Source organism: Coenobita brevimanus, chromosome 117 (assembly GCF_032717465.1).
Source record: "Coenobita brevimanus isolate Jiangsu-jjx chromosome 117, ASM3271746v2, whole genome shotgun sequence".
In the NCBI taxonomy this organism is placed as follows: domain Eukaryota; kingdom Metazoa; phylum Arthropoda; class Malacostraca; order Decapoda; family Coenobitidae; genus Coenobita; species Coenobita brevimanus.
The window spans coordinates 7,904,463-7,919,462 of NC_137070.1; the positions used below are offsets into that span (position 1 = coordinate 7,904,463).

A 15,000-nucleotide genomic window follows, 5' to 3' on the forward strand; every position below is an offset into this window, starting at 1 on the left:
ATGTGAGCCCGTCACAGGTGCGCTATGCATGCGCAGCTATATTATCGTGGCGGAGGGTAGCGACTGACTACCCGAAGTAATTGTGAAAAAGGAGCACGGGCAACTATGCCAGCGGCATCCCGCACCTCATCTTCGGATGGGACGTATGCCCCACTAGGGAGAGACCTGAGAGCAGCAGTCACAGGGCAATACAATAGATAGTGCAGTAGAGGCTCCTCCGACCTCTCTAAGCAGTGTTCACAAGTGTCTGGGGCCACTCCTTTTATCTGGTTATAGCATAAATATCCCAAACGTAAACGCCGCAGCCTCACTAGCAGACGATTCGGTAAGCCCAGAGGTGGCTGCAATGGTGAATAAGAAGTGGCACTGGCATACCAAGTGGCGGATCGTGAGCCTTCAGCGACACATAGCCTATGTTCCTCCACTGAGTGATGTCCAATAGTCACAGTGAAAGATCTAATGATTTGAGCCTGACTTTTGCAGAGTGGGAACGTGACAGCAGGGAGAGTACAGGCAGAGCGCGCAGCCTCATCTGCCATCTCATTCCCCAAGATGCCAACATGACCTGGAAGCCAGTGAAGGATGATCGTGGCTCCCCCACGGACAAGGAGAGAAGCTACAGTGTATATGGAGGATAACAAAAAAATGTTGTCTTTGAGGGAGAAGGAGTGAAGGCGTACAATAGATGAGAGAGAGTCTGTATGAATAACCACACGGCTATATCGGCGGTTGTGTGCATGCCGTAAAGCTCCCAGAATAGCAGCGAGCTCTGCCTGGAAGGGAGACGCCCCCTGGGACACCCGCCAAGACTCCACCATGTCACCAAAAACAAAGGCCGCTCCAGCAGTGCCATCAGCTGCCACAGAGCCATCAGTATAATAAACTGCTGACCCTGCAGACCCTAGAGCAGCTACCCGGCGGAGACTATCCTGACGGAGGAGAGCTGGGATGGTATTGCGAGGCTTCCCACCTGCTGGATAAACACACCGGAAGAGGGGAGGCTCCCAAGGTGGTGGTTCCTCGAACCCGTAGAAGGGCGAGTCAGGGACCTGGCATATATCGGCAGTAGCACCCATACTATGTATCATAGCAACCGTGGCACGGGCCCAGTCCCGCCCAGGGGCCGGGTCAGGAGGGCGTGACAGAAGCCGCTTTAGTAGATAAGAGACTGGGAGATGTTGCCTGCGGTGCACAAGTTGCAGAGAGGTCGCTGCAGCCCGAAGCATAATGCGGCCTTTCAACGATGGGAAACCGCCCTCCACTCGCAGATTCACCAGTCTGGTCCAAGGGGGTGCATGCAGAATGATGCGCAGAGCCTCATTCTGCACGACCTCCAGAGACTGAGAAACACTTGGGGCAAGACCCGTCAGGCAGATGGCACTATAGTCCACCAAAGACCGAATAGCGTGGACATAGAACGTGCGCAGCACATAAAAAGAGGCCCCCAAACTCTTCTTTGAGAGGGAGCGAAGAGCAGACAGACGTGTCTTTGCCCGCTCGCGCAAGTACCTGACGTGGCTCTCGAAATTGAGGTTGCTGTCTAGTCGCACCCCAAGATACGTGTGTACTGCCACGAGAGACAGCTGGTGGGCACCAATCAGAAGGGGAAAGCGGGGAGGCTTAAGGCCAAAAGGCATGCATGTGGTTTTACCGTAGTTAATTTTTAGGCCCAGCTCCGCACACTTTCTATATAGCCGTGCAAGTGCAATGTTGGCATGTTCGTAACAATCCCTCCTGGCTATGACGAGGGCCAGATCATCGGCATAACACAGGAGGGTAACGCCGCGCCCATAATCCTCAGTAAGTAGCCCCTCCATGAGGATATTGAAAAGGAGAGGGCTCAAGACACTCCCCTGGGGGGTGCCGTTTAGGTGGGTATGAAAGGAGGAGAGCTGCCCCTGGAAGCGGACCCCCGCAGTACGCTCATGAAAAAAGTCCACAACCCATGACAAGAGCTTGCCACCCACTCCCTTGTCTGCAAGAGCCTGAAGTATGACTTTAGGGCTCGCCAACTCAAAAGCTTTCTCAAGGTCAAGGAAGACCGCCATCCCCACTCCACCCCGAAGTTCACCGAGGAGAGATGCAAGGCAGTGAGAGGCACTTCTGCCAGGATGATAGGCAAATATCCTCTGGTGAAGCGGACCTAACCTCCATGCCAGACGCGCCCGCACAACCCGCTCAGCCGTCTTGGCAATACAGCTGAGCAGCGAGATGGGGCGCATGGCACCAGGATTGTTAGGCTTCGGGATGGGGTGGATGACAGCAGTCTTCCACGACCTCGGCAGACGCCCCTCAGACCACGAGAGGTTGAGCAGAGCAAGAAGCCGCTCCTTACCACAATCTCCCGCATGCGACAGGATGGAATAAGTCAGCCCATCAAGGCCTGGAGCAGTGTCCGCTCGATGCTGCAAAGCTGCCAGCAGCTCCCCACTAGTGATGGGGCAATCAGCTGGATCAGGACGGTCACAGGCCGCCTGAATAGCCTCAACACGAGAGGTGGACAGCTGCTCCTGAATGGCCAAGATGGACCGCGGGAGATTGCAGGACGCAGAGCGGTCTGCAAAGTGCTGAGCCAGGCGGCTGGCCTCTGCGACAGGATCAGGGTGTGAAGGTGGACGGGAGGGGCGTGGATCGGAGATGGACCTAATCCTCCTCCACATCTCACGGAGTGTGGAGTGAGAATCAAGGGTACGACACCACCTAATCCACGCCTCCTCCCTAAGGCGGCGCTTCTCCGCGAGGACATGGCGAGACACGGCAGACAAGCACCGGCGGCACGGCGAAGTGCGGCGCCGCCGGTACTGTCTGCGAGCTGCATTTAGCCTCCGATTCAACTCCCTGACCCTATCACAATAGAACCAGCCATCCCGGTAGCACCTCGCAAAACGCTGCTGCATCGGGATAGCAAGAGATGCTGCTTGCCTAAAAGCATCAGCAACTTGCTCCGCTCGACCCTCGAGGTCTGCTGCAGGGGCAGATGAGAAGGCAAGAGTGAGAGCCCTGTCAAAGGCTGCCCAGTCCGCCCTGCTAATATCCCACCTCTGAGGAGGCGACCCGGGTGGAGGAAGGGGAGCCAAAGGTAAATCAACCACAACAGCATAGTGGTCACTCATGAGGTGGGGATGGAGTGACCACATTGCCGAGCCTGCGAGAGGGGTGGAAACAAAGGAAAGGTCTAGTCGACCTCCTCTAATATGAGTAGCCTCACCGATATCATTCAGCAGGGAGACACCTCCCATCTCCTCCATAACTACAGAGATGTGCCGACCAGCCTCGTTGGTCTTGAGAGGCGAGGAAAACATATCGTGGTGTGCATTGAAGTCGCCTCCAATGAACACAGGCCCCCTCGTAGCCTGGGAGAACAAGTCCCCCAACTCCAGAGAGGCATCTCGGCCACGATATACATTAAACACAGTGAGGGGTGACCCCGCTAACTGTAGGATCACGCCCTGGACCTCAACACCAGTCCCACAGTAGGGAGGCTCATAGACTGCAGAACCGATGTGGTCCCTAACCAAAACGGCACAACCCTGAGCTACACCACGTTCACGAGGGAGGAGATAGGAGGTGTATCCCGCCAAACGAAACCGGGAGCTCTCAGGCAACAAGGTTTCCTGCAGGAGAATAACATGTGGTTGATCCCTGTTGGCCACCTCTTGCAGGAGGGGAAGCTTACTCATTGCTCCTGCGCAGTTCCATTGGAGGACCCTGAGGTAGGTAACGTCCTGGGGCCCGGAGACAGACAGAGGCGAACCTCCTCTGATTCCTGACCCACTGGCATCAAAGGAGGCACCAAGGGGGCCGATGGAAGATGAGGAGAGCCGGCCGCTAGGGTGCGGGGTGGCCGAGCCTTGATCTTGGCTACCTTTGAAGCAGCCCCTCTGGGGGACGACTTGGGCTTCCTCGGTGATCGAGGCCGCTTGGCTGAGGCAGGAGGAACAACGAGCTGTCGTTTCGCCTCGACTGCTTGATTTAGCGTACGGTCCACTACTGCCACTATAGGATCTGTGTTTAGCTGGACCCCCAGAGTCTGAGCCACGGTTTCTGCTATGGCAAGAGCCAATTGCGTCCCCAGGGTGCGCAGCTCGTCCAGTGTGAAGAGTGGGGCTGCTTGAGATTGATGTGCCTGCGGAGGAGGGGTTTGCGTAACCGGCGCGAGCACTGGATCCTCTTGGGAAGGAGGGGGCAGCAGGGGTGATGGATCCATTGAGGCCATGGGCCTGTGAACTTCCGCCACTGTCTCGATGGTCTGTGCGGGAGTTGGCAGGGGAGGAAAAGCAGTCGTATCTAATACAGGAGGAGTCTGTGCCTGGGGGCGGCGTTGTTGGCCCCAAACAAAAGTGCCTGGGGGGGCCGGCGTTGGGACCAAGGACTGCTGTTCCTGCACCCAAGAGACCTGCCTTTCTCTGCCCTGGTTCACCCTCTTCACCCTCGCTGGGCAACTGGGATGCCAGGCGTGGTGTGCTCCTGCACAGTTGGGACAGCGGGAGGTGACCGGCTCCTTTGCTCGGAATTTTGCCAAGCACTGCTCCGTGTCGTGGGAGCCGCTGCAGATCCCGCACACTGCAGGCCTGCTGCAGCTTGCACGATGGTGTCCGAACCTCTGGCAGCGGTAGCACCTCAGTGGCTCTGGAGTGTACGGGCGCAGCCAGTACACTCCCAGTTCCCAAGATCGAGAGAGGGGACAAGGGGGCCGCGGAGGGTGACACACACCTGCAAGGTTTCCTCCCGCGTCCTCTGGTGCTGGCACCTGGTGGCCTCCTCTACTAGGTCGTGCCTGCGAAGGATGTCTAATGGGAACCGACGAGGGTATCCCATCACTACAGCCTTCGTCACCTGGCCACCCCGTGTGAGCTCTGTCACCTTCACTGTTGCCGCCTCGTCCTCTGCTACGGCCTTGAGCTGCTGGTAAGCCTCTTCCGTGGAAGGAATGAGGACACAACTTTCGTCCCTGCCAAAGCGATTCCTCGCTGCAAGACCCGGCAACTGGCTCTCCAGGGCCGCCACTGCATCGTAGCTGGTGTCGTAACCCGATTGCAGTGGAACCCTGAAAGCTGGAAAGGAGGAGCGGGGTGGAGGAGGGGCTGCCACAGACACTGAAGGGCGAGGTGGAGGAGGTTGCTGTGGAGCAGTCAGAGAAAAACCCTGGGCCGCAGGCTTGGTCATGGTTGCGCGCTTAGCTCTGCGAGACACAAGGGTAAACCCTTCATCATCGGCAGAGCCATGTTTAACAGCAGGAGTAGCAGCAGCGGTTGAAACAGCATCAACCTGAGAAGTAGCAGTGTCAGGGTTTGAAGCAGGCACAATGTCATCCATCCCCTCATGACGGCGAGCTATCTTCCGTGGTGCTGTAGAGGAAGCAGAGGAGCAAGAAGCTGGATGTTCCGGATCAGCACAACCGCCAGCAGACACGGTCGAGCTATCCCCTGATCCACGACGCTCCCTTTTCCTGCCAGTAGAGAAAAACTCCTGGCCTCTAGCAGCAGCTGGATGGGTTACCGCAGCAATGCTCCCACCCAAGACAGCAGGAACCGTCTCAACCCTACCTCCAGCATAGGGGACGCGAGCAGATGAACCAGGCAGCTGGATCCTAGATGGCATAGGAATCCTCGAAGGCCCTGGGGGCCTAGACCTCGACTTGCCTGTCATCACACACAGGCACAAACACCCACACTAACACTCACACAACCACACAGAACAGGCACACAGAAACGCAGGAAGAAGCCTACCTACTGTGGCAGGAATCTGCCCCTCCGCTAGCGGAGGACGCGGCAGCCCTTACCACAGCCCCGAAGGTCTTGCCTAACCCTAGCCCTAAACAAAGTTTTGGCTCACCCCTGCAGCTTCCTATAACCACCCCGACTACGGGGCCCCCTTGTGTACCAGGCCTGCGCCTGGAAACCGCGGGGTTCGGCTTCGTACCACGTACCAGGGGAACACTAAGAGCCAGAAAGGAAATACAGTAAGAGGCAAAAAGAAACCACTGAAGGGCGAGCGCGCACAAGCGTGAGCACCCCGGTACACAACAGTGGCTGGAGACCAAGGCGTGGTCAGGATGAAGGCGGCAAGCAACGACAGCAACAACACCTCAAAGCACTGTCAAGAGACAAGAGGGGCAGAGCAGCTCGATCAACGGCGAACCGGAGAGCTGTTACCCTTGTTGAAACAAGACAGGAGCAGGAGATGTTGTCAGTGTGGAGGCAGGCAGCGGTCACCCGCCCGCGACCTTCCCTTAAATACCCGTCTTCCCGATCCGGCCCCATCCCACCCGCGAATGGGAACGAGGCAGAAGCCGGGCTGCGATCGGGCAGCAATCACATATAAGGATTTCAGCGAGCGCGTCCCCGCACCGTGCACACCTCGTCTGACTTGGCGACGCTAACTCCCGCATTTACCAACCCAAGGAGCCGAGAGCATATTAGCTACAACGAGCATTGAGCTAATAAATTACAACATGCACTTATTGTTCCAACAAGCATGAACAGAGCTCTACATAGTCATCCACACTCGTGATATACACGAAAACCAGCCAAACCAAGTGACTTCATACATTCAACCGTTTCCCACTTTCAAACTCATTCCTCTTAAACTTTTCTTACTGGCCTGGCCATAGAGTCCCTACCGTATCCCGAACCGAACCCTGACGCTATATGCTTGACGGGGCCTCTTAGAAGAGGTGGGGAGGGAGAAGGAAAGGGTGGCAAACCGCTGGATAGAGTTAGGTTAGGCAACCCAAATAGGGAAGACTCAGGGTCACCTGAAGGTCCTCTCTACGACGCTCACTAGTGAGTGGGAGAGATTGCCTTCAGGCTAGGAGCACCCATGGGTTAGGCAGGCGGCCAGAAACACACACCCACTGACTCCATGATGGCTAGGATAAAATTTAAACACGATCTCCCTAACAGCAGAGAAACCAAACTCAAACTTTTAGAAATCGCCGCTCCCACATTAGCTAAGATCACAGCCATACACCCATGCAATGATGGGTTAATAATCATAACTTCTGAAGACAAAGATATAGACCTCCTGCTACGGCATGAAACAAGTACCCAGTGGAGAAACTCAGGATTTACACCTCTCATACCAACAGAACTGAGATGCAAGAGGACCATAATCTGCCACCGTCTAGATGACTTCATCTTCGAAAACGAGGAAGATGACATAAAAGAAGAACTCCAAAGGCTGCAGGACTGGGCAAAAATAGCCAAAATCACCAAATTTCCAAACAAAAACAACAGGAAAATAAACACACTAAAGGTGGAATTTGAGGATGTGAAGATGGCTGAAAAGGCAGAAGAAGGTCTCCTACTGTTCTCTATGTCTGTGGGAAGGAACCAGATCACTAGAGAGACCTTTACCCCAATCATCACCTGCTTCAAGTGCTACCAGGTAGAGGACCACACAACCAAAGACTGCCCCAAGCCCAACGACTACAAGGCTTGCTCAGAATGTGGATCACACGACCACACCTGGAGGCAATGCACAACAAGAACAAAAAAATGCCTCAACTGTGGCGAAAATCACCGCACTCTTGCAATGAGATGCAAGATTAGGAAAGAGGCAATAAAAGGAAAGGAAGAAGAAATCAAGAAGACAAACAAAACTAAGCAAAACAAAGTCTATGCTGACATTGCAAAGACAGCAGCTACACAAGCCACCAGCAACATCTCTGCCAACCCACTATTCAGCAACAACCACACTTTGGCTAAGTACATGATGTGCCTGTTCAATGCTCATCTGCAGAACGCCGTAGCACCTGGCACATTTAACCAAAAACTAAACTTATACCTCACTGCTAACAACCTGCCAACTATGAACTTCCCAGACGAACAGCCATCGGCAGCAATCATCAAAACTATTATGCCAGTCAGTGAAATTATGCAGGAAGCTGCGACCCAACAACCAGACAACGAGGAGCTAAATACCTCTACTGAATCTGAGGAATCAGACTCATCATCCAATGCAGATGACGGCTCAGACACAGAAATCCCAGAAACAACCACAGGTGAAGATGTTGCAGAACACCAGCAAGAACCAATCTCAGAGCCACTTACACGATACACCAGATCCACAAATCCCACCCACCAACCAGAAAAGCGTCACGACCAGCAGCACTCAGACTCTAGACAACTTGCCAATGCCATCAAAGAAAAAGCCAGTGAAGTGCTCAACCCCCCCACAGCAACAAATCAAGCAACCAAAAATAAACACCTCTCTCAACCCCGAACAAAACGGCCCAAACACTAAGAATAATACAACATAATGTCCTCAACTGGAGGGGAAGGAAACACACCCTAAACAACACTTACACACACATAGACCCCCACATAATCCTTCTCAATAGCCATGGGGTTAAATCTGACGAACAGCTAAAAATTCCAGGGTACAGAGTATACAAATCTAACAGACACGAAAGAATCACGGATGGGACAGCAATCGCAGTCAAGCACAATATACAACACAGAATACTTGACGACTTCCTCACCAACACACTTGCAGTAGAAATACAAACGCAAACAGGAATCATCTTACTTGCCACAGATTACATCCCACCTAGCAGACCTTTCATTCCCACGCCAGACTATATCACACTCTTTAGAAGAAACACACCAGTCTATCTCTTTGGGGATCTAAACGCACATCACAGAACATTTGGATACAGAGACACAAATGTAGTAGGATCTCAGTTACACCAACTAATTCTTGACAGAACAATACAACACATAGGACCACACTTCCCCACATTCCTCTCACCCAACTCAGCCACAACACCAGACATAATATTATCTAACTATAACACCTACCACAACATACATATCAAACAAGGACCCCTAACAACTAGCGATCATATTCCCATAATCGCAGACATCTCAACCTATCCACTCTATTCGCCTTGCAGGCCAAGACCTAACTTCACTGCTGCTGACTGGGAAAATTTTCAAAGACACATAGATACACACCTCCCGGAAATAACACACCTACAATACGCTACGTCCACTGAGCTGGACAACATAATACACTCATGGTACACCGTCATCAAGCAAGCCATAACACTACACATCCCAATAACACGAAATAAACCGTTAGCAGGATACACACCTAGCCAAGAAACACAAAACATCATAGCACAATTCAATGCACTCAGACAACACGCACAGACAAACGGATGGACCAGACAACACTACACAACATACAAAGCACTGCAGCTCCAACTACACAGGACATTACATACAGAACACACAGAGACATGGGCAAACATAATGCAAAACCTCTCACACATATACAAGAAGCCAGAAATTTTTTGGAGGAAAATTAGGTCTCTATCTGGAAATAACAACAACGAACCCCCTTACATGTTCAACTCCCAAAATGAAAAAGTATACTCTAACCCTAGCAAAGAAGCCCTGCTAAAAGACATCTGGGAAGAGATATTTACAGAGGAACAACCTAGGAGAGGCCCCTCCCCCAGACAGAGCATACAGTAAACCAGTACCTCACAGTACACAAGGACAGAACCACACCATACAACACAGCAGACCCAACACGTCTAAATCAAACCTCATTCCTTACACGCCCAATCACAAACACAGAAATCACAAACATTATCAGCAAAATGAAGAAGACATGCCCAGGCGAAAGTGGGCTCAATAAAACTATCTTAAAAAACCTCCCAGATTCAGCCATTCACCTGCTAACCCACATACTAAATGCAACACTCTCAGCAGGATATTTCCCTACCAAATTTAAACACTCTACACTGAAATTCATCCCCAAAGCTGATAAAGATCCTCGCCACCCACAAAATCACAGACCAATATCTCTCCTAGAAGTGCCTGGAAAAATCTTAGAGAGAGTAATTAACAACAGATTAAGAATACACACAGAAACAGAAGACATAAACAATCCCTATCAATACGGTTTCCGTATCGGTAGGAGCACAACACAAGCCCTGGCAATCATGAATGAACAAATTGCCATCAACAAAGCAGACGGAGGACAATGCCATGTAGTACTAAGAGACATAACCAAAGCTTTTGACAAGGTCTGGCACCCGGGAATGAAGTACAGAATCTTGCACTTGGGACTCCCTGTCGTACTGGAGAAGATGCTCTGCAATTTCCTAGACGACAGGGGTGCAAGTGTGGGGGTCGGTTCTTTCTTGGGTGACAGATTCAGTCTCAGCTGTGGAGTCCCTCAGGGCAGTGTCCTATCCCCAACACTCTTTACTTTATATACAAAAGATATTCCCCCTCCAGACAAAGGACTGAACATAAGCTATGCTGATGATATAACACAAATCATCCCCTATAGGGGCAAATCAAAAAATATGATCAGCAGGCAAACTAAGAGAGAAATAGAACTAATCAATAACTTCGAAGAAAAATGGAAAATAAAAACAAACACGAATAAATTCACGGTGATAGCATTAGGTTCAAGACTAAACATCCCAATCAACATCAATAACGAACCCATAGAATTCAAAAACTCAGGGAAAATGTTGGGACTGAAAATCACCAAGAATGGATACACAGACAACATCAAAGACAGAAAGGGCAAGGCCATCCACGCCCTATCTAAACTTTTTAGATTTAGGGAGTTACCAATAAGAACAAAAATACACTTGATAAAAGCGCTTGTTCTCCCAGTATTAGACTACCCTCCAATTCCTACTCATACACTGAGTAAAACACAAGTACTACAACTTCAAAGAGTACAAAATAAAGCCATAAGATTTGCTACAAACACTAGATATCCCTACACACACAATACTCAAGAGCTACATGAAATGACCAACATAGAACCGATAAACGTACGCCTCCACAAACAAGCCAAGAAAATCTGGCGAAAAATAGAGGACAGAGACAGAGAAACTTTTAATAAACTGCAACAACAGCTTGCAAACACTATAAACATTAACAGAAACTTTCCCAGTAGCCTAAGCCTACTACACCTAGAGCCATAACCCATTTACACTTAGCTAGCTAGATTCCAACACAATACACACCAAAATAATAAATAAATAAATAAAACAAATAAATGAAATAAAATAAATAAATAAATAAAATAATAATAATAATAATCAATAAAAATAAAATGAAAAGAATAAAAATAAATAAATACACCAAACAAAAACAAAAATAATAAATAAATAAATAAACAAACAAATTACACAAAAATATAAATAAATAAATAAATAAACACAAATTCATAATCAAACAAAACATAGAGACAATGAACAAAAACACAAAAGATAGCAAGGTGGTCAGCCCACCAACTGTTATTCTCGGACTTTCCTTCTGTTTTTCTCACTATTTCCTTACCCCTCCCCTCCTTATTTCCCCCTCTATCTATAAAAAAAAAAAAAAAAAAAAAAGTCCCCCATGTCGACTCAGTCTCTCGCTCGCTCCCGCACCGTGCACATAGTAGTAGTAATACCGTCTGACTCGTCAGCGACGCCATGCCACCCAAGACCTCCGGAAAGGCTGCTAAGAAGGCTGGCAAGGCCCAGAAGGCCATTGCCAAGGGAGACAAGAAGAAGAAGCGTAGGAGGAAGGAGAGCTACAGCATCTACATCTACAAAGTGCTCAAGCAGGTCCACCCTGACACCGGCGTTTCCTCCAAGGCGATGTCTATCATGAACTCTTTCGTGAATGACATCTTCGAGCGCATTGCTGCAGAGGCCTCACGCCTGGCACACTACAACAAGCGTTCAACCATCACCAGCCGGGAGATCCAGACGGCCGTCAGGCTGCTCCTCCCTGGCGAGCTGGCCAAGCACGCCGTGTCTGAAGGCACCAAGGCTGTCACCAAGTACACCTCCTCAAAGTAGAGAGGTTACACTCTTGGCCATTTCAACATTTCCGGCTCCAATCGGAGCCACAAGATTTTCGATAAAAAGGGGAAAGACAGACTTACAAATTATCCTCTCAGGAACTCTGGTTTACCGACCTTTTTCTTCTCTCTCTCTCTCTCTCTCTCTCTCTCTCTCTCTCTCTCTTTCTTTCTTTTATCCCTTCATGTCTTTCTTTCTTTCTTTCTTCCTTTTTTTCCCTTCATGTCTTTCTTTCTTTCTTTTCCGCAACGGTGGTTTGGGATGGGCACAATCGAAATGTTTTCAACTAGGGTTGGGGGTTAAAACAATAGAGTCAAAACAAAAGAGTAAACATGGGCGTGCGCGCCTTCTTCATCTGGAGAACCAACAACAACAACGCACCGTCGCCCCAAGAAGTGACGGCACAGTTTCAGATTGCTTCGGTCACGCTCCACTCCCATACGTTCTATGAAAACAGTGAATATAAGGTAAACATTCAATGCCTTCATCACGTCATGCCAAATAACGTATTTATTATATCGTGAAAATAAGGATGTAAGATGAATAACAGGAGGCAGTGATATATTAGATGGTAACACTTAGTTATCTTTCCCGATTTGAATGAATGTGAAATGTATTAACTTCGCGCGCGGTGGCCAGTACGCCTATAACTCCCGGTCACTGTGTGTGTGTGTGTGTGTGTGTGTGTGTGTGTGTGTGTGTTTTTAATAAACTCTAATCTCCTGCTCAACAGAAAATGCTTAGTTGGAAGTTTTGAACTCAATGATTTGTTTATGAACCTCTCCATTTTATTACTCTTGCGAATCGATTATCCACTGAGGATATCAGACACTGACAGAAGGTAGCATTCTCCAAGGAGCTCCGACTCTAATGTACGGTATTTTTTTTTTTTTTTTTTTTTTTTTTTTTTTTTTTCCACCGATAGCCCTCTGTCTTATATGAAATAATCCGGAGATTTTTCTTCATGGGAAACTGGCCAAAGGCAGTGTAATAACTGCATGTCCTTGAGTGAATGTTATCTCCTTTCGTGCGTGTTGATCGAAACATTTAAAATAGCTTACTGGCTTACGCCTCCTTCCCTCTTTCTGTCGTCGTCCATGGAGACATTGGAAACGGACCTAAATGACTTGAAATTATTCCCTAGTATTGTCAGGGAAAATTATTTTATAACTAATAATTAATCATTCCCCATGTTCATTAAAGCTCCCTTTTGTTCAGTCTTACGCTACCCAAAAATCACTGCCTGTTACCATGCTAGATTTGAACTCCACAACATAATTATTCCCGACTCTCCCTGAGCGACAATTGTGAAATATCAATTAGTTCCGTTTACGAATTCCTATTATCGTAACTAACCAACTGCTTCCTACAATAATTTGGAAATATACAGATAACTGGACATGGATTTTTTATTTTTTTTTACATATTAGGTTTCACCTCGTTCAGATATAAGGAAGAGTATGGACACTATCGCTGACCGAAAACTTCTGGATACTCCGTCGGCACTTCTTAGGCCGACCGTACCAACCAAACTCACTCAACAGGCGTACAGTAAATACGGGCATGACATCGTATCATGCATATTCATGTCAGTCTACAATCTGTACGTACATACACCAACACATGTGCACAAATACATTTATACTGTATACGCAGTGACCTACACATGTACGTACACACTGTCATGCTCACATACACACAAGCCCTCATACGTCCATACACACAGACATACATGCTCACAGAGACACACACATACGTACAGTATAAACATACAACCTACATACATACATACATACACACGCTCAACTGCAGGTAAAAATCGATGGGTTCAGGTTCGTTCTCTCTCTCTCTCTCTCTCTCTCTCTCTCTCTCTCTCTCAGTATATTAACTGAAGGATTTACCGTGCGTTCGTGGCCACTGTCAAACCTTCATAACGGGTACAGAGACTCTCCTAATATGCAGCGGGAATGCCTTTCTCCTTGTTCAAACCTGTGTACGTTTATGAGGGCGTGACTGAATCGATCAGGAAGTCAACGAAACAGGCAAATAACGACAACAAAAACTGCGACGTTAACAACAGATCAACAAAAGAAATAAACGAATAGGCAAGTTGCCCCTCCTCCCCCCCAAACAAAAGGAAATGAATGAAAAAAGGATGAATGAATGAATGCATGTATGTAACTATATAAGTACAGTTCATTCGTCCGTTTGTGTGTGTGTGTGTGTGTGTGTGTGTGTGTGTGTCCTCATACGTCCATACACACAGACATACATGCTCACAGAGACACACACATACGTACAGTATAAACATACAACCTACATACATACATACACACGCTCAACTGCAGGTAAAAATCGATGGGTTCAGGTTCACTTTCTCTCTCTCTCTCTCTCTCTCTCTCTCTCTCTCTCTCTCAGTATATTAACTGAAGGATTTACCGTGCGTTCGTGGCCACTGTCAAACCTTCATAACGGGTACAGAGACTCTCCTAATATGCAGCGGGAATGCCTTTCTCCTTGTTCAAACCTGTGTACGTTTATGAGGGCGTGACTGAATCGATCAGGAAGTCAACGAAACAGGCAAATAACGACAACAAAAACTGCGACGTTAACAACAGATCAACAAAAGAAATAAACGAATAGGCAAGTTGCCCCTCCTCCCCCCCCACCCCCAAAAAAAAAGGAAATGAATGATTGAAAAAAGGATGAATGAATGAATGCATGAATGTATCTATATAAGTACAGTTCATTCGTCCGTTTGTGTGTGTGTGTGTGTGTGTGTGTGTGTGTGTGTGTCCTCATACGTCCGTACACACAGACATACATGCTCACAAAGACACACAAATACATAGGTACAGTAGAAACATACATACACGAGCACAACTGCAGCAGGCGAAAATCGATGGGTTCAGGTTAACCTTTTTTTTTTTTTTTTTTTTTTTTTTTTTTTCCCCCAGCATAGTAACTGAAGGATTCACCGTGCGTTCATGACGGATATAGAGAGCATCTAATATGCAGCGGGAATGACTTTCTCGTTGTGCGAACCTGTGTACCTTTATGAGGGCGTGAGTGAATCAATGAGTAAGTAAAAGAAACAGGCAAATAACGAAAACAAAAACTGCGACGTGACCAACAGATCAATAAAAGAAACAAACGAATAGGCAAGT

At 48.5% G+C, this 15,000-nt stretch overlaps 1 protein-coding gene across 1 annotated transcript; it reads left to right on the top strand.

Moving 5' to 3' along the window:
- Positions 1-11,458: 11,458 nt before the first annotated feature.
- Positions 11,459-11,830, top strand: LOC145418899 (histone H2B). The gene has a single exon (XM_080287157.1). The coding sequence runs from the start codon at positions 11,459-11,461 to the stop codon at positions 11,828-11,830; it is 372 nt and encodes a 123-aa protein (XP_080143283.1).
- Positions 11,831-15,000: the final 3,170 nt, after the last annotated feature.

What these genes read in the sequence shown, in the direction of transcription:
- LOC145418899 (XM_080287157.1), top strand. Translation starts at nt 11,459, where the DNA reads ATGCCACCCAAGACCTCCGGAAAGGCTGCTAAGAAGGCTGGCAAGGCC.